We start from the raw sequence: 19,110 nt of genomic DNA, 5'->3' as shown, positions 1-19,110 counted from the left end.
AGATAAGTATTTCACTTGAGACTTAACAGACTACAGAAGTAATGCACTATACACAGTGAAACTAAATTGTCACAGGCAACCATTCAGCATTACAAATAAGGATCACAGAAAATGGTTGAATAGAATAGACTACACTCAACTATTCCATGTCAGAAGGTAGGGCTTCTTCAGAAACACTGAGCCTTAGGAGTTTTCCAAAACCCTCAAAGCAGAGAATACCAACTACGCCATAACCAAAACATAGACTGGCTTAACACACAGTCTCTGTTTAGGAAACTGATACCGTATAATGAAAGCTCAGGTTGCATAAACCATGAAGCTTTTACATCCAGTTGTCTCCTGCAGAACAAAACAAAAGGATTACCCACAGTCAGACTCAAAAAAAAAAAAAAAAAACAAACAAACAAAAAAAAAAAAAAAAACAAAACAAAAAACAAAAAAACAGCTTTGTAAGAACAATGGGGTTTTTCCACTACTGGAAAAGTCATTCTGCTACAGACAAGTTCTCTTTGCCAATTTCAAAAGTTAGCAGTGAAATAATGCAATTTCAGACCACATCAAGATGCCTACTACTCCCATTTCACAACAGACAACAGGTCATAGTTTCATCTTGTCCTGGTGTTTTTGCTATCATCCTCTCTAGTGTAAGCATGCCCTTACAGCCAACCTGTACCTTCAGGCTACACACCATGCACTCCCTACCATCCTGTCCTCGATGCAACAGAGCTTTTAGAATTGCTTTTAACCATCTGGGTTCACACAAGAGAAACCTTCTCAAGAGCTACTACATATGGCCATGCTTCACCTCTTCCAAAAGGATGTAACCCAGAAGCAGTTTTATGCATTCTATTCTGCATATACTTCACAGAGAGCATATAAAAACTCTACAAGTACTCATACTCATCTGGGATTTAGCTTACCTAAACAAGTTCCTTCAAGTTGTTCTAAACTAGACATAAAGGTATTTTTTCCTCTCTCCATTTTTTTTTCTAAACGTGAATTTAACCCTTGCAGAACCTTACTTGGCAAAGAGAAGAAGGATATTTCAAAAGCTGTGATCAACAAATGACATTAACATTTTAGTTTTAACTACTCTCCACTAGTCAAGTCTCAAAAAGAAAGACGGTGAGGTGAGATGGTTGGACCATATTACCAGCATATTGCACGTGTCCATATCCTTCATACAAGGATGTGACACTTCATTTATTCCATTATTGATAAAGGTCTTATACTTTCCACTTATCATGGATCATTATCTGTATTTGAAATAGATCACAATCATTTCTTTTCAATTTTCTCCTTCTCCTTAAAAACAAAAGTCACTAACCTCATTAGCCCATAATGATTCATCACATCTCTCTTTTACTGGCTCAGTGTTAGTCTCTACAGTATTTCAGCACCAACCTGTTTTAAAGATTTCTGCAGTTTAGGTCACCCTAACAAAAGAGACCTTCCCCAACACTACAGCGGTTCTAATTTCTGAAGAGAAGGATGAAACTTGTTGATAATGGTAATTTTTCTTGTTGACTAGAGTTAATCTGAAGGGTTAGAGAGCAGTTGTAATTAGAGAAGACTAAATATCTCAGAATCTATAAAGTCTTACACACCAACCTATACCAACTGCATTTTTATACACTTCTTCTGCTCCCCCAACTGGTACCCATATAGAAACTTCCTATTAAATGTAGCTGATTAGTGGACACAAATTTTAAACCAGTCTCCAAGTCAAGACTAAACTGTAACTATTTGTAAAAAGCCAGTAGTAAACATAATAAAATCTTTGAAAATGGATGAAGCAGCAATGGAAGTATTTCTGTTCAATCTCCTATGGCATCCTAGTTCTAAAGAAGAGTGCCCTAGGTAATTCTTAAATGTAACTCCTAGACAGTGTAACTGCAGGATTCCTTTGCGTGGAGCAGAATGCATTCATGCACAAAAACTGTGCACAAATCTAGATTAGGTTTCTACTCATGAATACATGTAGAGTTTTTTGCATGTAACATGCAAAGCACCTGTACTTACATTCAAGCTTGGAAAGCTATGTTTTGTGTGCTGTATGTTGCATGCAGTATTGTGTGGCATATTTCCAACGTTACTAAATGTGTTATGAACTAATCAGCCCTTCAAAATATTCCGTAGCAGCACTGGACTAAACCAGTCTCTTCAGTTTTGAAAGAATTAATTCTGTTGGTGGCAAAGCAATACTGTCAGTTAACAAACAGTGAACAAAGATTGTTTCGTTCCTTTTGGTTTCTAGATTTTACCCCACAATACTCTTGACAACTTTCAGTATTACTCACTTTCTTTCATATTACTTCCACTGATTAAAGGAAGTTATAAATCAGCTGCTTAAAGCTCATTTACACCTCCATACCGAACTCTACATCTTTCTGAAACTTAGCTTCTTGACAGAAAATGAGCCATTATTTCCCTTTACATCTTCACATGACAAATATTTGAGTTCTTAAGAACCTCACAATAATCATGTAAGTACAATTTACTAATGATTCCTGCCCACCTTGTGTTCTGAATTCATGCTGGGATCAAATCTCTCTCCTTATAGGTCACTTGGATACTACTTTGTTTATCCTAGCAATTATGATATAATTCACTTGAATTCACTAAGCGTTACATGAAATCAATGCCCTCGCATAGAACTGCTACTTCTGCATTTTCAACATTCAACAATTAATCTATTTAATTCCTCAGTGAATTTGTTTTGTAGTTGGACATTTAAAAATATCACTATTATGGCTACAGAACCACTGGGTTATTCAATTGTTGCATTTATCTTTTTGTGGGAAATTAGTTTACACAAAATCTGAGATCCAAATTATCCCACACTACTTTTGAAAAGCCCATTGCATACACAATCCAGAAAAACCTCTCCAAATATACTATACAGATATTTCTCTGATTGTAGTGAAGTCATAAATAGCCTAAATGTTGATGTCAAAATGATTATGCATTACAGAAAAGTTCTATGTAAGTGTTAAGACAACCTGTGCTAAGGATAAAATAAAGCAAGCTTCAGCATTATCCAGATACCAGATTCTCCACACAGAAGGAAAAAGGCAGGGGGATTCACAATCAGCAATAAACCCCCACATACATTTAAAAAATGTACAAACAGGAGGGAATTACCTAGCCTTCTGAGCTATTCTCTTTTTTTCTCACTAAAATCATAAAAGAACTGGTTATAACAGATGTTTTGCCTAGATAAATTACAAAAAATATTTTGAGGTTTGCTATGATACAGCTCCCTGTCAAATCTGCAGAACAGAATAAATTTTTCTGTGACCTGCCAGCCCTGCTCCTGACCCCATGTAATGTGGTTAGCATTACTAATGCCACTTTATTAGGCAAGCAGGTATTCTCTGTGACTGAATGGGTCACATATTCATTCCTATCCTCCTTCTTCTCAGGCACTGAAGGTTCTATGAACCAAGTAGACAAACCAAACAGATTTCTCCTTCCTCTCCCTACCAGCTTCAAGATTCCTGGGAATCACAGTGATTACTCCCTTCTGTACCAGCACTGAACATCCCAGGTCCCAGGGCTGGTGACAAACCCATCACTGGGAAGCATAACAGCACACAGAATACTAGAACTGCCCATAACATCAAGCACTTACAAGTCCTGAGTAAGGAACTTGGACTCAAGCTGCTGGTGGACAGTGAGACCCATGACCCTTGTGGCCAGAGATGCTTCCATCATCATCTGCTACCTCTGAGGACTGACTCATCTCTTCTGTATCATCTTCCAGTCTAGATTATGATTGTTATATTAAGACATCAAATGATGTGTTTGGTGTTGACTTGATCTGCAGAGAGTTCTGGTGATTGGAAATAGTATGTTCAGTTGTATTATGAATTCTATGTTACTTAGTTGATAAGAAATCATAAGTTAGGATGTAGTCAATAAGAAATCTTCAGTTGTCATATTATAAGTCCTTTATTATGCTAGTTACAAATTGTTCTAAACTGATTCTGTTTGTAGAAATCTTGTGCCATTCTAGTCATAATTTCTGTATTATAGAAGACATAATAGCTTGTTAAGAAAATAAAGCTTAAATTTTAATAACATTTTGGTGCCATCATCATTCTGCCAAGGATCCCTGAAAGAACCTCTCTGTTGCCTCAGTGGTAAGCTTGATTATCAGATTCTCTGGAGAAAACAGATCTTTTTTTCTGTTACAGAGTTTGCATTTCATGCACTGCAAAATGATTCTGCTTACATATGCTAAAAAAGAAGGGTATGGGGGAACAACCAACACACAGAAACAACTTACTAAATTCAGCTGAACCTAAACCAAACAAATAAATTAGCTAAAAATTTTAGTTCTGAACCCCATAAACATTGAATCTCTTGCAAAATATGCTACTTAAAACATACAGTACATTAATGGGCATCTGATGTGAAATACAAATAAAGTATCTGCTCCAGTTTGCAGAACTTATTCTTTCCTCAGAACATCCATGGCCTTCAGGTCTGCTTGAGGTATCTTAGAACCACTTTATACACCTGGTCTGCTTACACTCCCTTCACTATCATGTTTCCAAATTTGTGATTATGAAGTAACATAAAGCATAGCATTTTAAGAGCTTAATGAACTAATGGGTATGAAATTGAACTGAGCAGTGAAAACTCAAGTTCTATACCTGGAATGATCTCTCCTCTCAATCACATTATTTTCCATATGAGCTGCCATTTAAGAAGAAAAAAGTAAAACATGTTACATGTAAGGGCAAAATAAACTATGCCCTATGTTTCAATATTAATTTTACTACAATTTACAGAAGTTGCAGAGAAGGGATTGGGAATTCAATTTCACCAAGAAACAACACGTATCACATCAGACAGCAAAGAGGGTGTTTAGCTGTACTCGCCTAATGAATACCTAAAACGCCTTCGCTGTCATATCAGCATATAAACATAACTTGTGAATTCACCAAACTTAAGGACTGGAAAATATATGAGCCATTGAACAATGAGTAACATTACATGTAACAGTTCATTATTTGAAGAGATTTGAAGGGATACTTTTCTTTGGGCCTAATGAAAAATAACTAGCTGTAAACTAGCTCAAAGGACAGAAGAGGGGAAGAAGACCTCTGAGGCACGAGACCTTCTCCAGTTGTGGATAAACTGGAGAAATTGAGGAAAGCTCTTTTTTTATATAAAAATGTTGTTTTGTAATAAAACCTACCCTGGCTTCCTTCAAAATAGAGAAGAACCCAACTTCACTCCTACCTCAAAATTTCAAGGGAAGAATAAACAAGAAGTATCAGCCAAAGACCGTGCAGCGGGCTCTTTGGCCCACGCTGCCACTGCTCCTGCGGCACAGCCGCGCTGCAGGCAAGAGGCAGCTCCTGATGTACACCCCATGCTGGGGCTGCCATGGGATATGGACAAATGGGGATGTACAGTACACCACATTAATGTATCCAGCACATCCATACTCATCCTGCATTTTTCCAACAAAAAGTATGAAAAGGAGAGAAGGAAACAACTTGATTAAGAATTTATGGATTTTATCTGCCATGTTATTATCCATTCATCCTCACATGAAAAGAAACATGGAGTCTGATCATTTCATACTCCCTGTTGTTTCATCAGCAATATAGAAACCATTATTCAATGTGCAAACAACTCCTAAAATCTGGAAGGCAAACCCCCCTGAAAGTGCCCCTGCATAACTATGGGAGAACTTGGTATCTCGTATTCACTGTGGAACCAAAAGTTACCTTACCAGGATACCATCAGAACACCACCAAACTACTGTATAAAAATAGGGCATATTGGAGATTTGCTATGCTGAGTCACATCTCTTGCCTAGAAAAAAGGTCTTAAAAAAGAATTACTATTCATTTGTGAAGTAGCATTATAAACAAATTCTGGTGTTGATTTAGTCAGCATATTTTATTGTTTTTCATTTAGTTTGAAAGTAAACACTTGGAACAATTCTAATACCATGAAGGCAGTATTTTCCAAGTATTGCGGATGTCACCACATAGTGCATAATTCTCTTCTGAGAATGAAAACTAGCAATCTATGAAAACAAAGGCATTATTGTTACTGTAGTGTCATAAAGATCTCTAATTAGTACAGCAGTGCTGAGCTACAAATCATCTTCAGCTAGCTCACCCCAGCAAAATGTGCCTCCTAGAATTTGAGTCTACTGTGACCACACACTACAAGCAGAAAACTTACCTATTTCTTATATATTGCTTCTCATGAAACAATGTAAGAGTTGGAGCAATATAAATACTATCATATAATTGAATTTTCAATAGGTGATTCTAATCTAATTCTAATGAAGTTTCTATTATTAGCCTGAAGTGACTTAAGAGTCTGGAAGCACAAAACACTAAGAGGAATAAATTATAAGCTTAAATTCAGTCCCTGTAATAAAATGTCTTCAAAGCACAAAACTGAGAAGGAAAAAGCAACTTTTTAATACAATTAAATGGCTATGCTTATGAACCCAAGTATGTTGCTTCTCAGAAGTCTAAAGCAATAGCTTAAGTTTATGTTCTTGTTCATACTACTCCTAAAAGACAGAAACCATGATTAACAAATACACAGTATTTTTCTGGTCAGTTAAATTAATTATTTTTGTACCACTACCCTGAAGCAGGTTTATTTGGCACATAGACATTCAATGTGGATCTTGACCTTCAAGACCTTTAAGTACACGATTCTTCTGAAAGCATGATTAGGAACACAGAAAAGCTTCAGATATTCAGTCTGCTTCTCATTCTAATTTCTTCTAGTGCAGAAACTCAAAAGCTCAAAAGCTATGTAACATAATCATTACATCAGCCTATAGGACATTCTCAAGCTTCATCTATATTTAACTTACAATCAAAATACCTCAGAGGCATTTAGATATCCACAGGAATAATTAGGCTAATAAAATGATTCAGAAATTGTTATTTGTAAAGACAAAGGATTAATGGAGACAGCTAATTTACCATACTGAAGTTTCACTGCACTATTGAGTAAAGCCACATACCTAGTCAAACACCATGAGCAAAGGACTGAAAATATTAAATTTATTACTTCAGCTAATGAATGGAGAATACTGTTCAAACTTTTCACTGAGCTTCTCTTGCAAGGAGGCCACAGGACTGTCACAAACAGCAACCCTGGAAAAATGTACCAGGGAATGGTTCAGAGGGACTCTTTAAAACCCACCATCTTCATCAGCATCCTCAGCATCGCACCACTGCCACATAAATTTTCTACAGAACAATCACCAGTCAACTGAACACTGCATAAATGCCAGGAAGCATGCACATTTCTCCATGAGGATTAGGCAGCTTCCTCTTTACTACCATTCCTCAAGTATCTATCTCCTGAATTTAACCAATTCTCAAAGTAACTCTGACTTGACAGCAGTTTCAGGAAAAATACAATTCCTCCAGCACTGTTAGGTACATGATTGACAGCTTGTTTGTTCCTCTATACTCCCCTTGTTTTTTCTCATTAATACATTTTCTGCCTCAGGGTAGGGTTGGGTTTTTTACTTCCATCTTTTCAGTCTAGCACTCCTACCAAAGCATCGTGTCCAGCCAGAAGCACTGTGCAGGAAGAAGCTGCACCACCACCACAGAACCCTAGGGTCAGCAAGGGAGGACAAAAAGCAGCCAATCCCCAAAGAACACAAGAGATAAGCTTTCACCAACACTTGTTTCTTTTACAGAGTGATCCCACAACTACACAGAACCTAGAACAGTGCATATAAAGACCAATAGATATATATGTGTATAATGCTTTAGAGAGAATTCTTTCCTCAAAACTTTCATACCATACCAGTCTCACCTCATTCTGCCACTGCTGCATGATAATGTTCTTACACTCACCAGCTTCAACCATGCAACCCTTGTGCACATCCAAAGACCTTCACACTTAGCAAGAAACAGTGGAATCTAGTAGAGTTGTCAGGATTTCATCCCACTGGAAAAGTTGTGCAGTAAAAGGCAAAAATAAGGAAAAAATTCACTCATTCAATACAGCTCATTCTTTATTTACACAGGGTAAGAAGTGTCAACATATATTAAATATGATTTTTGGGGTTGGGAGGAAACTCGCTTTTAATTCTGGGTACCAGGAAATGCCCTAGTGACAATACTTGTTTTCAAAGTGCTGCAAGCATAGTGCTCCTCTGGAACCCCTGCTCAGCAGTATCCCAGTAACTTCAGCAAACCCAAGAGGTTAACAAGAGTAGCTAACTCCATTTGATTTTAGGGCCCATTCTTTACACATCAAGAATTACTATTATTACTGGAAGAAAAACAAAAGCCTCTATCTACTGCTGCCTTACAGTTCCAAATTATTTTGGAAGGTCAAATGGGGCAAAAGAAAGCAAGAACCAAGGTAGTGCACACAAAAATTAAATATGACCTAGACAAGTAGCTACTATATGAGCCACCCACATCTCCTTTGCATGGAGAGCTAACTGTTTTTTTTCCCCTCAAACCAATGCGAACAGATGTGGTTTTGTTTCCAGTTAACAAAGAGAAGCTCCATTTGACAGATTCTGGAAAAAAAAAAAAACAACTGGTCTAGGACCTAAGAGAAATTGATTCTTCACTGAAAGAAAAAAGTAACGGAGTTCTTAAGTTTCAGAATTTTAGACCCAATCTAAAATAGCTGTGCTAGGTCTGAAATTGGCCCCTGTCATCAAAGAACAATACTGGTTACAACAAGTAGTTCTACTCTGAAGATGCAAAGCCTTGCTGTTGTAGCACTTAACAAGGGGCAAAGTCATGCAACCCCTTCAAATTTCTACACACTCACCTGTAGAGGGTGGCTCCTTTTCTAACACTTAAGCAACTCCTGTGAAGCCAGAACCTCACAGATTCCAGAGGTATTGGGACTTAACTGTAAGAAGAACTTGGATGGAAGGGAAAGAGAAAGCATAGGGAGAAGAGAGCCAAGCAGTAGGGAAGTAGGCAGATCCGAAGAGCAGGAAACCATTTTTTCTCTAAATTACCATTACACAGCACCAGCCAACTGCCTGATGTGGTGATATATGTTCCTTTAGCCTTCCAGTGAGCAATGCAACTTTAAAACAAGGTTAATATCCTGGTTACTTGCAATCAGGAGAAACCAAAAAAAGCCCAAAGGAAGCTTTTTGGTTTTTTTTTTTTTTACTATTCACAATTAATCTTTCAATCTTTTCCCCGACAAGTCTGAATTCCAAGTGCATCAGTTAATTTTAAAATTCGCTAGATTATATAACAAAGTAACAAAGTTTGAATACTGAATCACTTAAAGTTTAACCTCTTTGAACCAATGAAAACTATAGCTATGCACAGCCATGTCTCCAATCTGGGTATTTCTAATGCATTTCCACTAAAAAAAAAAAAAAAAAAAAAAAAGAAAAAAAGTCAGAGGTCCCTTCGAGGTCCCTTCCCGAACACTACCATGTGGAGACAAAGCAAATAATTAACAACTTAACTTCAAGCTCTGCACAGCCTCATTAGCAGCACAGCACGGTGAATGTTCCACAAGGTGTTTTTAAATTGCACCCTGACCACCTTTACCCTGGCAACTGAACTAACAGCCACTCCTTATTAAAATACTAAATGGGGATTGAATATTTCCAGTTTCTACAGATGGGTATTAACAGGCAGAAAATCTCAACCAATTATTTCCCAAAATGTAAAATCTAATTTACAAAATTAAACTCTTCTTGTCAAGCTGCAGTTGTATTAAGTTACAATTAATATTACAAAGGCTGTAGTTAATATGTGCATGTACAATATGCTTAGGCTGCTGTAGTAACTTCTAAGATTTATTGGTAAGGAACAGAATTTACCTTGGAATAGAATTAAGGCAGGAATATATGTATTTTTTAACAAAAAGTGTTGGTACAAAGACCTTAGGTAGCATTAAGTATTACTTATCAAAGTATGCAGTTTCTCATGCAAGAATTATGGAGGTTTTAAAAGAGCAAATATTAAATTTTTCCATAGTTTTAGTTGCTAGTGTGGTATTTCATTCAGTACAATGTGATTTTATTTACAGTTCACACATAAAAACTACTGCAAAAGAAAGACCTTCAAATGTAAAAAAAAAATCCTGATTCAGCACAGGGATAAGAAATTTTGGAAAACATGAATGAGACATGAGCATCTGATTAACAGAACAACTACACAGAACTATAACTTTACCTCTAACTACAGAGAGGCTTTTCAAAACAGCACACAGCACTACCAACATGAACATGGGATCCTGAGCATCATAAACAGACTCCACTCTGACACTCAGAAATCTCTGATAATAACAAATATAGGAGAGTCTATTCTCTGTCAGACAAAGAATCATTAGAAATATGTGCAGCAGGGGAGGAAAAAAAAGTATTAATATACCAGGAAACAGCACCAAAGACCCCAGAGCCATTAACCAAGAGCAATTCACAGGTTGCTCACAATAAGAACCATAAAATCAGCAGAACAGTCTCACATGGTAACTTGTTCTATTCAAAATCCCAACACATTTGGCCTAGCAACTGCACCTTATGAGGCAACAAACCACAAGATATTTTTGAGCTCAAAGTTAGAAAAAAAAATAAACATACACACAAGTTCAACTAAGGTAACTTTTTAATGATTTGCAGCCAATATAGATAATCCGCCTCATAAAAGTAACCCCTTTTTTTCAATCTAATTCTGGCTGTTTCCCAGGCAAAATAATTTTCCAAGTCAGTAGCAGCAGGAGAGAAAAATATAATTTTATAATGGAAACTAGTACCAAACCTAATCACAAGATAATCCATATCAGAATCCACCATAACAGAATCCACCTTCCATCAATGCAGGATGACAATAAGTTACATCTCACAGAGAAGTATCAACTCCAAAGCAGTTTTCCAAAATAAAATCAAAGCTACTTGATCATACCAGAACAAAAGAATAAAATTTTAAAAACCCACCCAAAATAAAACAAAAAACAATCCAACCAAGATTTAATGCTGCTTTGTCTCATCCAGATGATGTAGCACTCATTACAATTTGAAAAGTAGAAAGATGATTTAAATAAACCTGAAAATTGAGTGAAGTGTTAATGTTGATTACCATTTAAATGCTTGGTCTGTGAAGACTTATGCTGCTTCTGAGGAAAAAAACCTCATATATGTACATGACAAATTCAAAGACATCTATTTCAGTTATTTTATTCTGAATACTTGGTTAAAAACCCAAACTGCATAAGAACACCTCTCCCAGTACTGCTTTTATTAGCTGCTTTTTTAATCTAAGTCATATTCATCTCACAAAAAAACCCAACAAAAAACAGAATCCCCTCCACACATATTAAAATCCACTGAGCATTTTAATGCATTAAAATCTTAGAAAGAGATCTCCCAGGTCCTCACTAAATTAAATCTGGCTCTACCTCAATAGCAATTACAGTTCTTATCTCTGTAACTACTGCCAGAGGTTGGTCAGATCTTCCTTTCCAAACAATTAGGAATCCCTTTCTAACACCCAAGTGCTCTTATACATGGACAGCCTGTAATAATCTGACTTAATGCAAAAATTTCCTCCTCACGCTACACTTTTACAGAGAACAATCAGAAGGTTTTTCTCCCACTCCAGAAAATATAAGTATCTAGGCATTAATTGGAAGAGCCCCTTCCTTGCATCAAACCTATCAATCACAAAGCCATGCCGCAAGTCAAACAGGGAATCTGATCCAGCAGAAAACTGACCCGGCAGAAGAACTAGTTCGCTGTCAGATCAATGTGATCCTTTCAGCAGCTGCCTGTTAGAGCAGATTAAATGTATCATGAAGCTGCACACAAAGAGTTTACAGAGAAATGGCCAGCCACCTGAAAAATAAAGCAGACTTGGAATAACATCTCATAAAAAGCACTCCTTAAAGCCAGTATTTTCTCCTCAGCAGACACTTGAAACTTCCACTCATCATGAAGGATACAACAGACAGAAAATGAAAAAACAAACAAACAAAAAAAACCAAACAGTTTTTCATTGGAAATCCATATCACGTGGCCTTGGTTTTCAACACAGCATGTGGCTAGACACAGATGAGCAAGAAGAAAAGTTTATGCTCTCACAGAGAAGAATAGAACTTCTGCAAGTTCTATTGCTAAATCCAAGGGATGGAGATGGCCCACAAGACTAACAATTACTTTCATTTCATAATCTCCACCAAAACTTTTAAACATTTCTAAAAGAGCCACTCCTGCATCTCTGCTTTAGTTACCAAAGAATCTAAAGTCTATTCTGCCAGGAAGCATTGTGATAAACCATTATGGTGCACCTTTTCTCCTGCAAAGCCCACAATGGTGCTTCATTACATTGTTATTTTTCTCCTTTAACTGGGAAAGGGCTGTTGTAACTGGACTCAACTGACACTACCCAGCTCCTCGGGGAGAAGTATGTGGTGCTTTCCAGAGGCAGAGCAAGTGGTAACTACTCCTGTTCACAATGCAATTAACCCTGGCAGAGCACATGCAAAGGGTTGCTACTGAACCAAGTTCAGACTGTCCTTCTCTCCTCCCTCACACATAAAAAAGATTCTTTAAGAATCCCTTACATGTTCATTAAAACCAGCGACATTCATCTGACAGCTCCAAAATCATCTTATCATGTGGTCAAACATTTGGAATTTCCAGAGGCCTTGGTTTGGTTGGGGGTGTTTTTTAGAAAGTGGGGTGGGGCGTGTTCAGTTGGGAGTTTTTACTATTTTTAATAGTATCCAGACTAAATTTAATGTCATAGTGAGTGTCCTGTAAATTATGAGAACAAATAAAAGGTGTTAATGAAAAAGACATTTGACTATGCACAAGATTTTTTAGTCAAGTGGTACAAAATAAATCTCAGCAACTTTCAAAGAAAGTCATGGAAAAAACCTAAGTTTAGTGAAATTACAGCCGGCAAGTTCTGTGCATCCAAGAATCTGATCCAGTATAACCTGACCTCAAATTACTTCCCAGGCATTCAGTTAAATAACATCAATATTTAGGAGCACCCATAGGTAACTAGAAAAAAAGTTTCTCTACAGATTAGTATCTGCTAGTCCAATTTAGCATCCACTTGTCCAATGGATATATGTAAATATATATTAGCAGTTAGGATTACAGTTCACATACCAAAAGATACAAGCTTTTAAACAGAAAGAATGAATCAGAAAGGAGTTTCTAAAGGAAATTCTCACACAGGCATTCTATAAGTACTGTAACAGAAAATAACTATTATTTAATTAACTCATATGACTCATATTACACCCTAGACAAGGATTAATCCAATAGCTTTGAGGCCTTTTTCACCTTAGAAGAGGGATCTACTCCTCATCAAAGATACACCTTTATGCAAGTAGAATCACCTCTACTTGGCTAACTTTGATCCATTCCCCAGGCTGAGGAAGACAAAGTCCTCTGTCCAGTAAATCCAGACTTTTGTGGGGCTTCCACAGGCAACACCTGCTCAATACCCAACCAAGTCAGCCACCTCCAGGGATCCAAACACCTGAACCCTCATCCCACCTTAGTCCCTGTTCACAGCCTGCAAGTACTAACAGAAACACAAAGGTACAACCTGGGTCAACACAAAACCATCCCATTTTAAGGAAGAAGTACTTTTCTCAGCTATTTTGTTTCTGCCTGTGGTAGATAAAAAAGCTTAACGACAAAGCTGAGTACGCACAACTTTCAGATCAATAACATGCAGTTCTGGTTGTCATCAGCCTGACAACAACTAGTAATTAGTATAATACTGAAGATAATCAACAGCATCAGCAGGAAAACACCTGGACTTTTCACACTGAAGTGGCCTTATTTGTAAGAAACAGCAATCAGAGCTGGTCTTTGCCATCTGCAGTATTTGCTAGAAGTTTAAAATGTTACATACAAATAAAAGGAAGTTTTCACAAAGTAGATCATTAGCAACAAGCAGCATCTAGGCCAAGACATGAAAAACTTTCCATCACAAGTACTTTCAACAGCAGTTAGCATTTCACAAAGAAAAATTCAAAATAACTTTATCTAATTAAAGGGAATGGACACTGAACATATCTGATCTGCCTTAGATGGACACGTGAACAAAGTGCTGAAGCACACAACCAAGACAGTCCCCTTCCTACAGGGACATTGGAGGGGGCCAGCAGACGGGTTAAACTTCTCATGGCAAACTGGGTCAAAAACAGGTTGGCTGGGGTGAAAACGAAGCTGTAATCCCCCGTTGGCCTTACATGCCACAGACGGGAACAGGGCCGAGAGACACAAGGAGATGCGAACAAGATGAAACAGTGAGGGAGAAGAGGACATAGTTTAAATGCATATATACGTATGTATGTATATATGTTGATTAAGAGAGAGTCTTAAGTGAGCAGCAGATCTACGGGTGAGATTTACCTCCCCCATGGAAGCACCGGAAAAAATGCAGAGTAATCTAAGCGGATGCACGCACATGTGCGCATCCACGGACACACAGCGTAGTCACACAAAGCACCCAGAGCGCATCTGCGGAGTTGCCGGAGTCTGAGCGCAAACCAGCAGGTCAGGGCTGGAGTGACGATGCACCGCAGGACAGCGGCACCTCCGCCGAGCCGCACCGGGCGGGGCGCGGCGGGTTCCAGCCGGAGCCGCCGCCCCCGGGGCCGGCCGCTGCCGGGCGGATAAAGTTTGCGGCAGCCGCCGCTGCAGTGCCGGGCGCGTCCGCCGCAGCGAACGAGCCCTGCCTGCGGGAGAGCGGGCGCCGGTAGGCCCGGAGCCGGCCGCGGCATCCCTGCCTTCCCTCCCCACCTCCGCCCCGCCGCGCCCTCGCTCCACTGACCGATCACCTCCTGCAGCTCGTAGGCGTCCCTGCAGATGGGCCAGCCGGCGGCCGGGGCGGCGGGCGCTGGTGCCGGTGCCGGCTGGGGCTGCTGGACGTGAACCGGCGACTCGCCCTGCTCCGCCATGACGCTGCCGGAGCGCCCGGGCACCCGACGACCTTCTCCAAACTTCCCCTCCAGCAACACCTTTCAGCCGCGCTCAGCCTCCCGCCCGCCCTGCCCGCGCAGCCGGCCGCCCGCCCGGCGGAGGGAGGAGGCAGGGCACCGAGGGGGAGGAGGCAGAGGCGGGCGTCGCCGCCGGCCCCGGCCGCTCGCCCCGCGCCGCTGCGGAGAGACGGAGCCCGAGCGCGGCGCCTGGGCCCGGCGGTGCCGGTGCCGGTGCCGGTGCCGGTAGAGCCAGGCGGGGCCTCTCGACGCGCCCCCGCCCGAGGGAGAAGCGCGGGCGCTCTGGCCCCGCGCACCCCGGTGCTCGCCGCCTTCCCCAGCGCTTCGTAACCTACCTGTCTGCCTGCTGGCGGCAGCTCCGGCCACCGCCCTTCCCCGCTCGTCCCGCGGCTCGCTGGGATGCTCTGTGCGTCTGGAAGCACTGCGAGGTCCTGCCCAGGGCGGCGGGCTGAGCGTGTGCAGGCCACGGTCCTGCGGGCGGACTGCTGCACTCCGCCAGGGCCGGAGGGAGCGAAGCCACGTCGCTTGGCGGATGCCTAAGCACCTGTTAGGCCGATAGCATAAGCACACCGCCTGCTCTGCAGCACAGTTCACACAGAAGTGTCACTGCTGAGAGCGCTGCTGCTGCAAGACGACTTGTATTCGAATTTGAGGACGTGAAGAAAGCATTTGCTTTATTTGGTGATCGTGCTGCAGTCCTGCAAAGTGTTTAAATCACCATATGACGAGTAGCCCTCTCCAGGATGGGTAGGACAGATGTACCGTGTCACTTCAGTGCAGACACTGCCTCAGCTCATGCCACAAAGCAGGACAGAGGACAGTTGAAAATGCTTCCCTTAGCTAACCAGAACTCAATGATTTAAACAAATACGAATCATGATTAAACATCTCTAGTGCTTCCCATTACACAGTGCAAGGTTTAAAAAAACCCCAAACAATCTGGGGTTAAATGAAACTCTGTTGTTAGTAATGATATAGTTTTTTTTTTCCTCTGTGCTCTTAGTAATGTCAAATGTTCAGTGTTATCCTCAGGACTTTACTTACTATGAAGTAATTCAGAAAATAGTCGTTTGAGTAGTCTACAGTCTCAGTCCTACTTTGAATGCTTTACATCTTAAGATTTATGGAGCTCTGAGGAGTAGAAACGTTAAGATTTCCATGTAGTTCAAAATCTTACTTCCTGCTCTAGAATGAATTTAAGGTATTAGAACTAATACAGTATGTGAGCAGGAAAGCTATAGCACTGTCTAAAAGAACGAACCTCAGAAATTGTTAGGAAGTATGATGAAGTCTGATTTAAAGTCAAGAAAAGATACATGTAACAACTAACACCCATTAGCTACTTTGATCAGTTTGGGATAATGCCCATTTAGTAACTAATTTTTTGTGTGTGTGTGGTTTATTCAATGAGGACTTAGGTAATTGAAGGTTATTCCAAAAAGGAAAGCAAGTCACTTCTATTTTGTTGTGCTGCTGAGAAAGCTGAAGGAGGTCCTACCCACTGCTTGATGATTCATCAGGTGTATCAGCAACCTGCAAATATTTGTGCACTGCACTTCCATTTTCTCATAAGCAACAGTTCAGCTCAGTACAGAATTTTGCACATTTTTGTGCTAAACTAATGATTCCTTTCAATCTCATTTTTAAAAGCTAGGTGACTATTTTCCTGTATACAAATTAGAAATTATTTGCCACAAAACTAAAGGTCAGCAGGACTTGGAAGAGGAAGTATTAAATTGTCATTCAGCATTTAGTTTAATGCCAAGACCTTTCTGCCAGGAATAGCATAAAAAAGTAAAAGAGCAACAGCACAGGCCAAATCAATCAGCAGAGAAAATGGGTTACTCACTATCGATGGAAAACAGCCAACTTCTCCATCTGCACTCAGTTGTTGGGAGGGGAGGAGGTTGGAGGTGAGTTAGTTTCTGAGCCATTAATTTATCTGATGCTACTGCCATATCATTTTTTAAACTGCTGGTTAACATCTGATACCACTATAATTATTTCTGTCCTAGTTATTTGCCCCAATTCGCCCAACTAATCCCTACAAATTTGGGTATTTCTTGAAGCGTACCTGCACTCTGTAATTCGCCGAAACGAGCAGTTTCTACAGGAGGACCCTTTCGGGACAGCAGTTTTGTAAGCAGTCGGAGCCGCGGGCGGTGTTGGAGCGATCAGGGCCCAGCTCGGGAGAAGGTCTCGCCGGCTGCCAGGGCAGCGCGGGGCCGGGAGCCGCTCGGCCCTGCAGCCCCGGGCTCGGCCGCGCAGGCAGCGCCCTTCTCCGCAAGGCTTTCCGGACTCTGGAAACTAGAGCAACCTGCCGGGTTTGGAGGTTCCTGATAGGACCCACGTAAAAATCACCGTTCTCCGAATTGATGACAGTTCAGAATGGTCCCGTCTGAATGTGATTTGGTCTTTGTGAGTACCTGAAGACGTAAGAGAGACTGTCTGGGTCACGGAGTCCAGTCACCAAATGATTGATTCCAAAGTGAATAAAGGCTATACGCAGCCAGTTTACAATCAAAACTGGCAATATTTAAAACCAAATAGGCCACCGTGGCAAAAGAGTTAAGCCACGCTCAGACCTTTTGGAAGTTCCCCACAGTACCCTCTGCAGGTGAGACAAAAAAAGTATTCACAGCAAAGTAACTCCTTTTCCAGGTTTGCAGAATTCAGGCAAGATAACATTGGTGCTTACAACGACATTGCAGACCAACTAATTAATTTCAAACGTAAACATACCTATATAAAATCACAGATCAGCATAAGGACTGAGGTTTATAAGCAATGGTATATATGCGAGTAGCATAGACAAAGGACAGCATCCACCCAAAATACTTTTTTTTTTTTCTGAATAGAAAGGCAGCATGCAAGATGCAACCAAAACAATATAATCTACCACAGACTAACCCAGAGCAAGAAGGAACTCTTCTCTCTACTGTCACTTAGTCCACCTCAGAGAAATGAGTGAAGTAAAACCACCCTCTCTTCCAAAAATGGCCTAAAAATGCAGTTATGACTATCAGATACACCAGCACAGCTCTCTGCAATTATGTAGGTATGGTCTGAAAGTCTCTAATTTGGTAGCACTGAGGGATGGCTGTGCTTTAAACAATGTCATGAGATATGAAGGCTGACACAACAGTAGCTGGTGCTGATGGGAGCAGACTAAATACTTTCGACCTCCCTTTCTCCTCTAGTGAATGCACAATTAAGCAGGTAACATGCCCATTATTGTTGGATGTAGGATGTTTCATCAACCTAGGATGCTTCCTTAGGTTAGTTTCTGCTCACAGAGAACACGAGTGCCTTCTTGGCAATTCACATGACAAAATGCTTTGTACTTCATACAGAATTATTTGGGTTGGAAGAGACCTCTCAAGATCATCTAGTCCAACCTTGTCCCAAACAAGGCAGGGTCACCTAGAGCAAGTTACACAGAAATGTATCCAGGTGGGTTTCAAATGTCTTCAGAGAAGGAGACTTCACAACCTCCCTTTGACAGTGTGTGTTCCAGTTCTCTGCCATACTTAAAGAAGTTCTTCCTCATGTTGAGATGGAAACACTGGAACATTTACACTGAAAACCCTTCAATTCAAATTGCACTGTCAGCTGAGTTCTTACTAAGTTTCACTGAAGTTAATGTCCATCAAAGTATAGTGACCTTACAAAATTAGCCATTTCTATTTTTTCCTAGGTTGAAGGCCTTGATGCCGTCATCTTTTTTCTTCTCCTCCCCCACCCCATAAACCTTTGCAATCTGTTCCACTCAGCAGATTTATCCTTTTAAGATCCTAGGAAAAAGCTGTGTTCTGGATATTAATAATTATTGAGCCAATAACTATTAAGCTAAAGTTTGTTGCTATATAGTCAAATGGGCCTTTTTATTATTTACGTATGTGTCACACCTCAAGCTGTTATGGGTCCTTGCAAAAAGCATTTTTTGGATATTTTTTGTTAAGCTGGTCTTCAGGCCACAGGTAGAGGAAATGTTCACATCTTTGTCTCAACCACTTTGAATGTGAGGAGTCCTGATGGGCATATTGTAGACATAACTTTAAAAGAATAACAGAGCCTGGGTGAGCTTCTCTGCAGACCTGGAAAGCAGATGCAGCCTCAGTGTTACCCGAGCTTGTT

At 40.3% G+C, this 19,110-nt stretch overlaps 1 protein-coding gene across 1 annotated transcript in view; it reads right to left on the bottom strand.

Moving 5' to 3' along the window:
- Positions 1–15,114, bottom strand: part of STK39 (serine/threonine kinase 39) — an 82,321-nt gene extending 67,207 nt beyond the window's left edge. The window contains exon 1 of the mRNA XM_062498201.1: positions 14,808–15,114. Coding sequence (XP_062354185.1) covers positions 14,808–14,934 — 127 coding nt within the window. The 5' untranslated portion in view covers positions 14,935–15,114. The remainder of the gene's footprint in view (positions 1–14,807) is intronic.
- Between the last annotated feature and the right edge of the window lie 3,996 nt (positions 15,115–19,110).

This window comes from Cinclus cinclus, chromosome 9, assembly GCF_963662255.1.
Source record: "Cinclus cinclus chromosome 9, bCinCin1.1, whole genome shotgun sequence".
In the NCBI taxonomy this organism is placed as follows: domain Eukaryota; kingdom Metazoa; phylum Chordata; class Aves; order Passeriformes; family Cinclidae; genus Cinclus; species Cinclus cinclus.
Note: the sequence above shows the minus strand (reverse complement) of the source record. Positions and strands in the feature narration are given on the sequence as shown.